General features: G+C 37.3%; 1 protein-coding gene across 1 annotated transcript; it reads right to left on the bottom strand.

Annotated features, from left to right (window-relative positions):
* Nucleotides 1–311: 311 nt before the first annotated feature.
* LOC106771785 (protein ETHYLENE INSENSITIVE 3-like) lies at nt 312–945 on the bottom strand. The gene has a single exon (XM_014657777.2). The coding sequence runs from the start codon at nt 911–913 to the stop codon at nt 500–502; it is 414 nt and encodes a 137-aa protein (XP_014513263.2). The 5' UTR covers nt 914–945; the 3' UTR covers nt 312–499.
* Between the last annotated feature and the right edge of the window lie 13,162 nt (nt 946–14,107).

Genomic DNA, 14,107 nt, shown 5'->3' with positions numbered 1-14,107 from the left:
TCCTGCATGAGTTTTACTAAGACAAAAACACAAAGATTATTAGTTTCAGACAAGAACAACATATTGTATTTTGTTGGTTTAATACCTATTTTGGTCCCTTTTTTGGGAAGGTTTGTTCAAAGTGGTCCTTCCTTTTTTAAAAAGTTCACTAAAGTCCTACTTTTTGTAAAAACTGTGCAAGTTAGTCCTTTTTGCTAACGGCGTTAATTCCGCTAACGGCAGAGCTGCCAACTGGCTATTATGTGTTAAAAAAAATTATTAATTGTGACGTGGAAATATAATAAAATTAGGGTTAAAATTAAAATTGAAATTAGGGTAATTGGGATAATTAGGCAAAGTGATTTCGTCAGATGTAATTAGGGTTCTAGATTCTCTCATTCTCACCTCTCTCTCTGACCAAAATCGGAGGTGGGTCTGCGCGCTTGCAAGGTATAGAATGATCAGCTTGGTATTTGGCTATGGCAGCTGGACCATTTCGATCGAATCTGACCTTATCCTTCTACCATTCACGAAGATTATCAGATGCTCCTGTCACTGGTTTCCCCTTCTCGGGGATTATCCCATAAACAAATCCTTGTGCCTTGCAAACCTCCATCATCTTCAGCATGTACTTCAAGATTCCATCTTGAGCCCTGAACATCTTTTTCCTCCTTGCCTGTTCTTGAGACTGTCTTTGCTTCACCGCATCAATCCCTTCCTTAGATTTACTCTGCTCCTTCAATCGCTTGAGACGCATCTTATCCTTCCACATCCTCCTTTCAAGCTCATCTACCCCAATTTCTTCATCACTGAAATCATCCTCAACTATCGCCTCTGGATCAGTTTGCCGGGTGCTGATATCCTCGTCCCCGAGGACAGTAGACATCGTGTCCAAATCACTACAAAACCCCATCTCCTCAAACATCATCATCATTTTCCGAGGAAAAAATAAGGATCGAACCTGTGAGCTTCTGATGATGGAAGTAGCAAGTTGGATTTCAAACTAACCTACAACAATTCAAGTTAACAAATTCTTATCTCTTAAAGCCCTTTGCACCTGCCAACAGTAACAAAACAAAGATCAAAGAAAATTCAACATGGCATAAAAATCAAATACTCTCCAGATGGGTAAAACCACATCGTAAAATATGCACATATATATCTCTCTGTTATCGCCCCTCTCCGCGCTTCGTGACAACAAACAACACCAGCTGGGTCTACACTAGAATCGGAGGTGGCGAAACAGGGAGAGAGCGCGAGAAGGAGAGAATCTGGATTGGAGATGGCGATGAGATCGCCAAGAAATCCCAATCCCAATTGCAAAGAAATTCCAATTGCATATGACGAAAATCACTTTGCCTAATTACCCCAAATTACCTTAATTTCAATTTTAATTTTAACCCTAATTTTATTATATTTCCACGTCACAATTAATAATTTTTTTAACACATAATAACCAGCTGGCAGCTCTGCCGTTAGCAGAATTAACGCCGTTAGCAAAAAGGACTAACTTGCACACTTTTTGCAAAAAGTAGGACTTTAGTGAACTTTTTAAAAAAGGAAGGACCACTTTGAACAAACTTCCCCAAAAGAGGGACCAAAATAGGTATTAAACCTATTTTGTTAGCATTTATTTCTTCCCCTTTTTTATCATAAGCAAAAAGGCTCTAGGAGAGGAGACTCCCTTAAAGAGGAGCTCCCCGTCAACATGACAATCCATCGAAAGAAAGACAATTTGAAGAAGATTAAAAAAGGACAATTGCATTCATAGTCAAAGCAACAGAGGTACAATACTTAACAAAAAAATAATACTTTAAATATCATGACTAGTGGCACCATCAGGATTGAGGTCATAGTGACACTCAATATTGTTAAGCCTGGTATCTAAATCATCTAAAAGTCCACACATATGTGCATGGTGAGAATGTTTCAGTTCAATTAAATCTTCATGTCTAGACTATTGAAGAGTGCTCATCTACTCCATTTGGTGGGTTAAGTTTGCAAAGTGTTCTTTAATGGAGAAGGAAGACGATGAAGGGTCATAAGAAGGGCTAACATTAGATGGCCCAACTACATTTACAGGCTTTTCCATGTGCGCATCTTCATCATCATTATCATCATTTTGGGCATCTTCAATTTTGGTGAAAGAAGTTTTTGTAATCGATTAAAAGGTCCTATTTATACACCTAGGGTCGTCGGTTAGTAAATGCTTTCCCAGTGAGATCGTTTACTTGACCAACTTTGTGAATCCAAGTTAGAGTGTAGACAATAGTCTTGTGTAAAACATGTTATACAAGAGTGAGTTTGGGAGAGTTTAATAGACTACATTGTTTATCAATAGGTAAAAACACACAAGATGCTTTATATTGGTTCACTTGTTAGGGCTATGTCCAGTTCTCCTCTAAATTAACTTAGAGGGTTCCATAGATATTCAATGAAGTACATTTGAGTTTAACTCACTCCTGATTGCGTAATATTATTAACCACTTCTGGTATCCCTAGACACTCTCAATGCCTTTGAGACTCGTCTAGTTTAGTTCCCCCACTTCTGGTTGTGTAGTATTACTCAACACTTCTAGCATCCTTAATCAGTGAATAATCTCCAGTTACCTAGATCAGTTGAGTATTCGCACTATTACTGATACTCAGCTACCTGCCGAGATTTCCTTGAGTATTTGCGCCGCTCCTGATACTGAGCTACCTGCCGAGATTTCCTTAAGTATTTGCATCACTCCTAGTTTTCAACTACTTGTCAAGATTTCCTTAAGTTTCACCCACTCCTGGTATCCTTGATCAACAAATAACCTCTAGCTACCCTAGATCAATTGAGTATTTACACCACTTTTGGTACTAGATGATCTCGTCTAGATTTCCTTAACTTGTCAAAGTTAAGTTGTAAGTGTTTTGATTCACTTCATAATTGCAATCATAGATTGCTTACAAGTTGTTCAGACTATATCTCTCTACGAGAGGATTTTAATACAATATAAAGCAGTCTAAACACGTGTTTCTCTCATCTCTTTTTCTCTCCTTACAAAAGTAAGCATACAATATATAATGAGGTGCAAGGGAGATGCTTTACTTTGCTCTTTCTTTCTTTCTCTTTTGTGTCAGGCACAAGCAGATATTATAATAAAGCTTGAGAGACTCTCCTGTTTTTCACTCTTTTGCTCTATCTTTACGTGGATATTTTGATGAAGCTTGAGAGTGTTCTTCTTTTCTTGAGCTCTTCTCTCTCTCCTTTTTCTTGATAAGAGTGATTTAGCATTGACAACTGAAAGAGATTTTCTTACTCAATGGATGATGAGATATCTTCACATCTTCATATTTTCTCTCTTCTTCATCATCATCTTCTTCTTTTTCCTTGTTTTCTATTTACACATCTTGTGGATATAGCAGTTGTGACGATGTTTGTCTTTTTTATTAGGCAATGTAACCATTTGACGAAGCTTGTTTTGAGATTTGTTCCTTTCTGGCTATTTGTGTAGTTGTTAGTCACAGAATGGTGACTTTTGTTAGAGCATACGTGCTTTTCAGAGCTTTTATCAAAAGTGATTTTGACTTGACTTTTGACACAACTTTTGATAGTCTGATCAAGGCTCCGTTCGTAGTGATTGTCCTGCATAAGGTAGAAACATGTATGACAGTTATATTTATTTTTTAATGTTTTTATCTTCTATTTAGAATTTTATGTTTGCTTGTGTGTTGTTATTGTTTGAATGTAATTAAGTGTTTCACTTTTTTGGTGTTTTGTTTAGACGTTGTTTTCTAATTTTCATTTCCTAGGATAAAACATTTCATTAATGTCTTTCCTATTACCTGCTTCTAATTGAACTTATCGTGCAATCAGTTGATCAAATATCACTTTTATTGTTTTTAAACGTTGAACTTTTAATGTTATTTAATACTTTCTCAGAACAACAAAGTGTTTTTGATTTCCTACCGTTAGGTAGCATTTTACAATTAAGTTCTTTAATCTGAAGATACCAAGCGTATATAAATACTTCATAAAAAAATGAGGTGCTTGTTTAGCTCATGGTATCATTTGATCAAGTAAACACTTATTTGGCTTTTGTCTCTTTTTAAACATATAGTGTTTAACTTGTTTAGGCTTTCTTATGTGTTTTGTTAATTAAGTCTTTTAATATATTTGTTGGAAGTCGCACATCGACTAGAGATAAAGTCAATTTAGAGTATATAAGTGGATGCAAACCTCATCTTACAAGCCGATTTTGTAGGGTTGAGTTAGATTAAAGTCCACTTCTTAATAGTATTTGTCGAAGACATTGTCTTGACCAATTTTTGTTTTAGAGAGAAGCCAAATACCTAAACCGAGTATTATAAACATTGAGTGTTTAACTCAATCTCTCTTGGACACTTTTAGACAAGACATCGTCTAGGCATGCGTCTGAATGTTTTAGCCTAGATGTTTTTCTATTTCCTAGGACCTAAGTGTTTTCCTTTGTTTTTCTAAGTTGTGTTTGTTTAGCATTTAAGTTTTCCACTTGAGTTTTAGTCCTAAGTTTCTTAACCTAATTTCTTTGTTGTATTAGTCTTTTTCCCTTAAATGATCACTTATAGCTTTTATATATTGTGTTTTCTATTCTACCTTTGTGAAGTTGTGATTTCATTGGCTTGGTGTCCTTTTTGTCTTAATCTAGGTTCTCGTATTTCTTCGGAGTGCTTTTCTTCTATCCAAGGGTTTTTCTATTCTAGTGTCAAACTAAAGGATGGTTTCCTAACTCAGGTTGAGGTTTTCTTTATTGTTTTCTAAAGGTTGGCTTCCTAACTTTGGTTGAGGTGTTTCTCGTTGTTCCATCTTGCTGTTGAACTAAGGTTGGTTTCCTATCTTAAGTTGGGGTTTTTCTAGCCTAGTGTTTTCTATCCTAGGTTGGTCTTCTAGTTTATGGTTTTTTATCAGAGTGTACTAAAAATTGGTTTCCTGTCCTAAGGTTGGTTTAAGTGTTTTTCTAGTTAGAGTTAGCTTTTCATACATAAAGACTTTTTCGTTTTATGTTATTTAGTTAAACTTCAAAATCAAGACCAAAGTTTTCTACTAGACAAGCTTGTCTTGTACTACCTTATACAATTGTTAATGATAAAGTAAGTTTAGAACCTTTTCAAGAACAAACTCAAGATCCTTAGAAACATGAGCTTCATGAGGAGTTTAAGTCCATGTAAGATAATAAGGTTTGGGAATTTGTCTCATTACCAAAAGGTATGAAGCCCATTGGTAGTAAGTGAATATTTAAAACCAAGAAGGATTCTAATGGTGATATGAAGAGGTATAAAGTTTGCTTTGTGGCGAAGAGCTATACTCAAAAGGAAAGTGTTTGTTGGTTTTAAAGAGACTTTCTCTTAAGTTTCATCAAAAAACTCTTTTAAAACAATAATGACTCTTGTTGCACATTATGATTTGAAGCTTTGCCAAATGGATGTTAAGGAAACGTTTCTCAAAGACAACATTTATGAGACGATTTTTATGGTGCAACCAGAAAACTTTGTGTTAAGAGACCCAAATTATACAATTTGCAAACTAACAAAATCCATTTGTGGGCTAGAACATACATCTCGTTAATGGTATCACAAATTTCATCAAGTTATTATCTCCTTTGGTTTCGAGATGCATGTTGATGATTATTTGTATCACAAATTTAGTAAGAGCAAATATATTTTCCTGATCTTGTATGGTGGTGACATACTTAGGATTTAGCATGAAGGATAGTAAATCGGGGGACTCTCCAATTACTAAGGGAGACAAGTTCAGTCTCAATCAATGTCAAAAAGGAAATTTAAAAATTTAAGAAATGTGGAAGATTTCAAATGCTTCAGTAATAGGAAGTTTAATGCATGTTCAAGTATGTACTTGTTTTGATATAACATACCCAGTTGGGGTTTTAGGTAGATATTTAAGCAATTCATGAATGGATAATTAGAGAACAGCCAATAAAGTTATGAAGTTCTTTCAAAGAGAACAAATGTTTATAAGCTCACGTATATAAGATCAAACTCATTAGAAATCATTATGTATTCTAACTCAATTTTGCATGATATCAAGATAGTTTAAAATCCACTTTAGGTTACATTTTCATGGTAGCTGGTGGTGCAGTTTCTTGACCAAGTACCAAGTAAACCCTTATAGTTTTATCCATTATGATTGCAAAATTTATAGCATGCTATGAGACATCAAATCAAATAATACGACTTATTTTTTGTCTTAGGGGTACATATTATGGAAGGAAATAAAAGACCATTTAAGTTATACTATGACAACAAATTAATTGTATTGTAATTTAACAAAAATATGAGCTAATGTAAGTTAAAATACATTGACATCAAGTTCTTGGTTATTTAAAAAAGGGTACAAAGTGGATGGATTTTTTTGGAACAATTAAAGACAAACTCCATGGTGGTAAATCCTGTTACCAAGGCTCTTCCAGGGTCTTTCATGAGCATATTGTTCATTTAGGTATTTTAATTTTTGAAGAACATTTGGTTTAGTGAGAGTTAGTCACTTTTGCGTGCTTGAGTTCTATATTTGTTTTCATGTATGCATATATTCTTTTGGACACATTTTTAGTTTAATAAATATATAGTTTATTATTTTAAAAAATATACTTTGTATTTAAGATTATTATATTGATCTCATTGAGATAAAATAAAGACTAATTGAAAATAAACATGACCAAGTCACATAATTTTCATGCTACACATTTAATGATGAATCCATGTCATTTGATTCTGTTAGCATTAATGATCACCATCAGGTTTTGTTACAATTGTTGCAATGAAAACTGTTTTGATCCTACATGTAGACATAATCAGTGGACAAGATCTTATGCATATGTTCAAGTATATAATGACAATTTTGAACTCATAAAGTCTAACACATTTGTAAAGATTTATATCGGTTTTTTTTTGTGTGTGTATGTGTGTAAATATATTAAAAAAGATAAAAGATAAGATATCTAACATAAATAATGAGAAACACTTGAGATTAAAGACTGATAAAAAAATATTCTTGAGGGCTTTTTATGATCCCTCTCATTATCTTCTATTTATAATGAAAACACACGAGTACATGGAACACCAAGAGTCTGCACTAGACTTCTAGGTACAGAACTAAGTACAACTCATTAATGATTTAGAAGACTAGCCTAAATGATGTTACCTATCAATAATTATTCTAACACTCCCCCTCAAGCTGGAGCATACAGATTGAATGTACCAAGTTTGGAACAAATAAACTCAATCCGAGGTCCCCTTAATGACTTAGTCAACACATTTGCGAGTTGGTCATTTGATCCAACAAACTCAGTACAAATTTCTTTTGACAATAACTTTTCCTGAAGAAAATGACAATCAATTTCTATATGTTTAGTTCTCTCGTGAAACACTAGATTTGATGCAATGTGAAGAGTAGCTTGGTTATCACAATACATCTTCATACTTTGGATGTCACAAAAGTTAAGCTCTTGAAGGAACTGCTTTACCCATATAAGTTCACATGTTAGTGATGCCATTGCCCTATATTCAGCTTCAGTTGTTGATCGAGCCACTACATTTTGTTTCTTACTTTTCCATGAGATAATGTTTCCTCCAAGGAAAACACAATATCCAGTAGTAGATCGTCTATCAATAGGAGAACCTGCCCAATCGACATCACAATATCCTGATACTTGAAGGCTTCCTTTTTCTTCATATAGCAGCCCTTGCCCGGGAGCCTTTTTTACATACCTTAGGATGCGAATGATAGCATTCCAATGGCCAACACATGGAGCTTGCATGAAGTGACTAACCACTCCAACTACAAAAGATAGATCCGACCTTGTAATAGTGAGATAAATTAGTTTTCCAACAAGCCTCCTATATCTCTCCAGGTCGGAGAATAACTCACATTCTTCTGTTTTTAATTTTTGATTTGGGTCCATAGGACTGTCAACCGATCTACAATCAATCATGCTTGTTTCTTGCAAAATATCCAAAGCATACTTCGTTTGGAAGATTACAACTCCATCTTTTGATTGAGCTACTTCAATGCCTAAGAAGTATTTAAGGCTTTCAAGATCCTTGGTTTGGAAATGTCTACACAAGTACTCCTTCAATGGAGATATTCCAGTAGTATCGTTTCTTGTAATGACTATATCATCAACATATACTATTAAGTAAACATATTTCCCGAGAGACGAATGATAATAAAAGACTGAATGATCTGCTTCACTGTGTTTTAGTCCAAATTTTTGAACAATAGAGCTGAATTTTCCAAACCAAGCATGTGGTGATTGCTTGAGCCTATATAGAGATCGGTGCAATTTGCAAACCATACCAGACTCTCCCTAAGCAACAAACCCAGGAGGTTGCTCCATATAAACTTCTTCCTCGAGATCACCATGGAGAAATGCATTTTTGATATCCAATTGATGAAGTGGCCAATGACGAATTTTTGCCATCGCGAAGAAAAGACGAATGGTAGTCATCTTGGCCACGGGAGAAAAGGTGTCACAATAATCAAGGCTATAAACCTGAGTGTACCCTTTTGCAACTAGCCGTGCTTTGAGTCTATCAATGTCACCATTAGGGCCGACTTTAATTGCATATACCCATCAATAACGAACAACCTTTTTGGCCGGGGGAAGTGGCTCATGCTCCCAAGTATTACTGTGGTCAAGAGCTTGCATTTCTGCAATCATGGCTTGTCGCCATCCAGGATGATCAAGTGCTTCTTTCATATTTTTGGATATAACCACAAAAGACACTATGGATAAAAGGGAATAAAAGGAGGGCGACAATATGTGATAGCTAAGAAAATTATAAATGGGACGAGGGTTTCGAGTGTAACAAGTATGTTTTCTGAGAGCAATGGGCCAACCAGAATCATCTTCACCAGGAAGCGTGATAGGAGGCGGTGAGGGAGAAGAATATGAAGGAGGAGATCCACCATTTTATGGAAGAGGACTACCCATCAGGGTACTGTGTCGGGAGATATCAATATGTGGAGAGGAAGGTTTGGGAGGACCTTGAGCATGACTTGAATTGACTGAGACATCGGAGATATTGGACCCAACCACTGGAAGAAGAAGGACCTATTAGAGGATGTGAACATCTTGAACAGATGGAGAGAAGAAAGGTGTTTGTTCAAAGAATGTGACATTGGAAAACATGTAGTACTTCTGGGTTTCAGAAGAGTAACACCAATACCTTTTTGAAGCTGAGAATAGCCCAAAACGATACATTTGATTGCACGAGCGGAGAGCTTGTCTAGCCCCGAAGACATGTCATGAATAAAACATTGGGAAAGAGAATGGAGAAAAAGACTTTATTATTGATAGAGGAGGAGGACATCCTATTAATAAGAGAACATGCAGTTAAGATGACATCCCCCTGTGATGAATAGGAATATGGGCACCAAACAAAAGGATATGAGCAATTTCAACCAAGTGTCTTATTAGAAAATGGGTTTGTAAGCCTAACTCAACCTCACAAAATCGGCTTGTAAGGTGAGGTTTTCACCTCACTTATATATTATAAATTGGCCTTATCTCTAGTCGATGTGAGACTTCCAACACACCCCCTTCACGCCGAGGTATAGACATCTCGTGCGTGATAGTAGAAATTGGGTGGTCGAATAGCGGCCCGACAACGGGTGGAATAGAAAGAGAAATGCCCACTTAGAACTCACTAGGATAGGCTTTAACCATGGCTCTGATACCATATTAGAAAGTGGGTTTGTAAGCCTAACTCAACCTTAAACCGGCTTGTAAGGTGAGGTTTTTACCTCATTTATATATTATAAATTGGCCTTATCTCTTGTCGATGTGGGACTTCCAACATGTCTATTTTTTCTTTCGGCTATACCATTTTGCTGGGGTGTATTGGGACAAGTGGACTGATGCAAAATACCATGGGAGCTAAGGATTACAGAAAGAGTGGATGAGAAATACTCTTTAACATTATCACTTCTTAAGATTTTAATTACTTGACCAAATTGATTCTTGATTTCATTCAAAAAGGATGTGAAGATGGATAACAATTCAAAGCGATCTTTCATTAGATAAACCCAAGTACATCTAGAATACTCATCAATAAATGTAACAAAATACATAAAACCAAAAGAAGAGACGCGACTAAGTACCCAGACATCATAATGAATAATAGAAAAAGGCTTAATTACCTTTTTAGTCCCCAAGTTGGGAGCTGAATTTCCGTTTGATACCCGCTTTTAAAAGTGATTTAATTAGGTCCCCATGTTATTGATTTTGCTTTCAATAGGTCCCTTCCGTTAAGTAGCTTGTTACGGCGTTAAATATTGAGTGATCTGTCAACTGAATTATCCAGCGTGGCAATTTTTCTCAATCACAAACCACACCTTTACCTTTCATGTACCAAATTTTCTTCCAAAAGCTCTATCTATCCATCATTATTCTAACCAACAGAAGCAAGAGATAACTTCATCTCTTCCGGTCCTTCCATTCTCTGTTAACAACGATCATCCATCATTCATCTCCCACACTACCCTGAGTTCCTATATTCGCTCACCTCTATCTATCTGTTCATCTCCGATTCTCCTCTCCTCCATTTTATGATTCAAATCCACCACAAAACCTTATAACAAACACCTCATCTGCATATTCTCAAACAAAAAAAAAAAGTGAAGACAAAATTAACCTCCATCTCCATCACGCTCTCCATTGCTATCCTAAATCATTCCCAAAGACAATCTAGTTCGACACCCTCTTCATTTTATCCCAACAGCACATATCAGAAAAGTCTGAAGACTACTAAGTTCAAGACACATCCTTTTTAACTTTAACAAGTGAGGATGGCCAAACCGGTCATGCAACACTTTAGGGGGAAGAGCTGCAACACAGGATACCCGTGGACGAGATCCAAAATGGTATAAACCTCCAGCTTCATATATTTCTCCAATTTGTCTCCCCGAGCCACGCTCCTGTATAACAAAAGATTTTGAATCAAAAGTTATTGAACAATGTAACATTTTGGTTAAATGACTTAAGGAAATTAAATTGAATGGACGGTTAGGGACAAAAAGAACAGATTTCAGAGTTAGAGAGGGAGACAAAGAGACTCGACCGACTCCCTTTGAACAAGTTTTAGAACCATTTGCAAAGGTAATGAAATGGGCTTTTTCTTGGAGGGAAATGGTTGAGAACAATGAGGTATTACCAGAGATGTGATCAGAAGCACCCGAGTCAATTACCCATGAATTTGGACCTTCCATGGATTGGAAAATGCAAGCTGTGGACGTACTTGGGGATTGAGATGATTGCCTCGAGTTGTTAGACTTTAATCGCAGATACTCTTCCTTAGTGAACTTGGAGTTGGAAGTGGGAGTTTCAACCTTAGATTTGAAGTGTTAAAATCATTACATATAAGTATCATCATTTAGGCTAGTCTGCAAAATAATTAATGAGTTGTACCTAGTTTTGTACCTAGTAGTCTAGTGCAGACTCTTGTGTTCCATGTACTCTTGTGATTTTCATTATAAATAAAAGATAATGAGAGGGATCATTAAGCCCTCAAGAATATTTCTTATCAGTCTTAAATCTCAAGCTGGTATCAGAGCAGGTTCATCCTACTCTGGTTTTCGTCCTCAGTTGTCCACCAGCACTGTCACTGCTATTCGCACCTGTCCGGTGCCGTTTGTCGTCGTCTGCGGCTGTCTCGCCACTATTTGCAGTTGTCAACTGCAGTTTGAAGTTCTTCAACTTAGTTGTCTGCCATCTCGCATATGTCCGATGCTGTCCGCCGTCACTGTTCCGTCTGGCGACCACTGGATTTGGTTCGCCTCTTCACGCGACAGCCAACCCTACCGGTGGGTTCACCTAAATCTCCTCCACGCTCCGCCACACGCCTCCTCTTTGTGTGCTGCAAACAGCTGCGTGTAGCTCACGCGCCGCCCTTTGGCCGCCGGAAAGTCACCGCGACACCTCCATAGCCGTCGCCTGGACCTCATCTCTCTGTTCTACCCCTACCCTGCTTCAGTGAGGTCCAGAAGCTCCCCTTGAAGAAAACCCTAAGCCCTTCTTAGGGTTTTCTATTTCCTTTCGATTTTCTGGCTCCTCTCCTTTTTTTATCAACAATGGCGTCTAGAAGTGTTCTTTCTTTCTCTGGAAGTCCCTCAATTACTTCCGAAAAGCTAAACGGAAAGAATTACCTCTCTTGGTCTGTTGCTGTGGAAACGTGGTTCCTCGGTCAAGGATATTATGACCACCTTGAGCAGGATGGAAGCCAAGTACCGTCTGAAAAAACTGAACAATGGAAACAAGCAGATTTCCAGTTGTGTGCCCTATTGTGGCAGTCTGTGGAACCACGACTTTTGATATCTCTTAGAAATTTCAAAACATGTCACTTGTTTTGGAAAAAAGCTCAAAGCATTTATGCTAATGATATTCAACGTCTTTATGATACAACAAACAAACTTGCAAGTCTCAAAATGACAGACCATGATATGGTCTCCTTCATGACTGAAGCCCAAGCAACTGTGGAAGAGTTGAGAATGTTCTTGGAAGTGGAATCTTCAGAAGACATCAAGAAGAAGCTTGACAAGTATTATATGGTGATGATCCTCCGTGCTTTGCATCCAGATTTGAATCACATCAGAGATCAACTCCTGACAAGCCATGAGGTCCCTTCCTTGGAAGCCTTGACCACACATCTTCTTCGTGTTCCAGTGCCTCAATCTCAGGAAGCTCATGAAACATTGGAACCATCTGTCATGGTTGCCACACGAGGAAGAGGAGGACGTGACACTAGAGGAGGAGGACGTGCAGGTCGGGGACGCTAGTGCACTTATTGTAAGAGGGTGGGTCACACCCAAGAAAACTGTTACTCCTTGCATGGCTTTCCTTCCAAAACAACCAATATCTCTAAGGCTGAAACTCCCACTTCCAACTCCAAGTTCACTGAGGAAGAGTATCAAGAGTACCTACGGTTAAAGTCTAACAGCTTGGCGCAATCATCTCAGTCCCCAAGTACGTCTACAGCCTGCATTTCTCAATCCATGGAAGGTCCCAATTCATGGGTAATTGACTCGGGTGCTTCTGATCACATCTCTGGTAATACCTCATTATTCTCAATCCTTTCCCCCGAGAAAAACCCCGTTTCATTACACTTGCAAATGGCTCTAAAACTTGTTCAAAGGGAGTCGGTCAAGTCTCCCTGTCTCCCTCTCTCACTCTGAAATCTGTTCTTTTTGTCCCTAATTGTCCATTCAATTTAGTTTCCTTAAGTCAGTTAACCAAAATGTTATATTGCTCAATAACCTTTGATTCAAAATCTTTTGTTATACAGGAGCGTGGCTCGTGGAGACAGATTGGAGAAGGATATGAAGCTGGAGGTTTATACCATTTTGGATCACGTCCACGGGTATCTTGTGTTGCAGTTTTACCCCCTAAAGTGTTACATGATTAGTTTGGCCATCCTTACTTGTCAAAGTTAAATAAGATGTGTCCTGAACTTAGTGGTCTTCAGACTTTTGAATGTGAGTCTTGTTAACTAGGAAAACGTGTTAGATTTGTCTTTCCTAAAAGGTCTCAATCAATGTGTACTTCTAGTTTTTCTATTATTCATTCTGATGTATGGGGACCTAGTTGCGTCTCTTCTTTTGATTTTAGTTATTTTGTTACATTTATCGATGAGTATTCTAGATGTACTTGGGTTTATCTAATGAAAGGTCTTTCTGAATTGTTACCCATTTTCACATCTTTTTTGAATGAAATTAAGAACCAATTTGGTTAAGTAATTAAAATCTTAAGAAGTGATAATGCTAAAGAGTATTTCTCATCCTCTTTTTCTGCAATCCTTAGCTCCCATGGTATTTTGCATCAGTCCACTTGTCCTCATACACCCCAGAAAAATGGTATAGCTGAACGAAAAAATAGACACTTGGTTGAAACTGCTCGTACCCTTTTGCTTGGTGCTCATATTCCTGTTCATCATTGGGGGGATGCCATCTTAACTACATGTTTTCTTATTAATAGGATGCCCTCCTCCTCTCTCAATGATAAAGTCTCGTTCTCCATTCTCTTTCCCAATGATCCTTTCTTTCACACCCCTCCTCGAGTGTTTGGTTGTGTTTGTTTTGTTCACTACATGTCTCCAGGGCTAG

This window comes from Vigna radiata, chromosome 8, assembly GCF_000741045.1.
Source record: "Vigna radiata var. radiata cultivar VC1973A chromosome 8, Vradiata_ver6, whole genome shotgun sequence".
Taxonomy (NCBI): domain Eukaryota; kingdom Viridiplantae; phylum Streptophyta; class Magnoliopsida; order Fabales; family Fabaceae; genus Vigna; species Vigna radiata.
The sequence above is the reverse complement of the archived record's forward strand: the minus strand, read 5'-3'. Positions and strand labels throughout refer to the sequence as shown.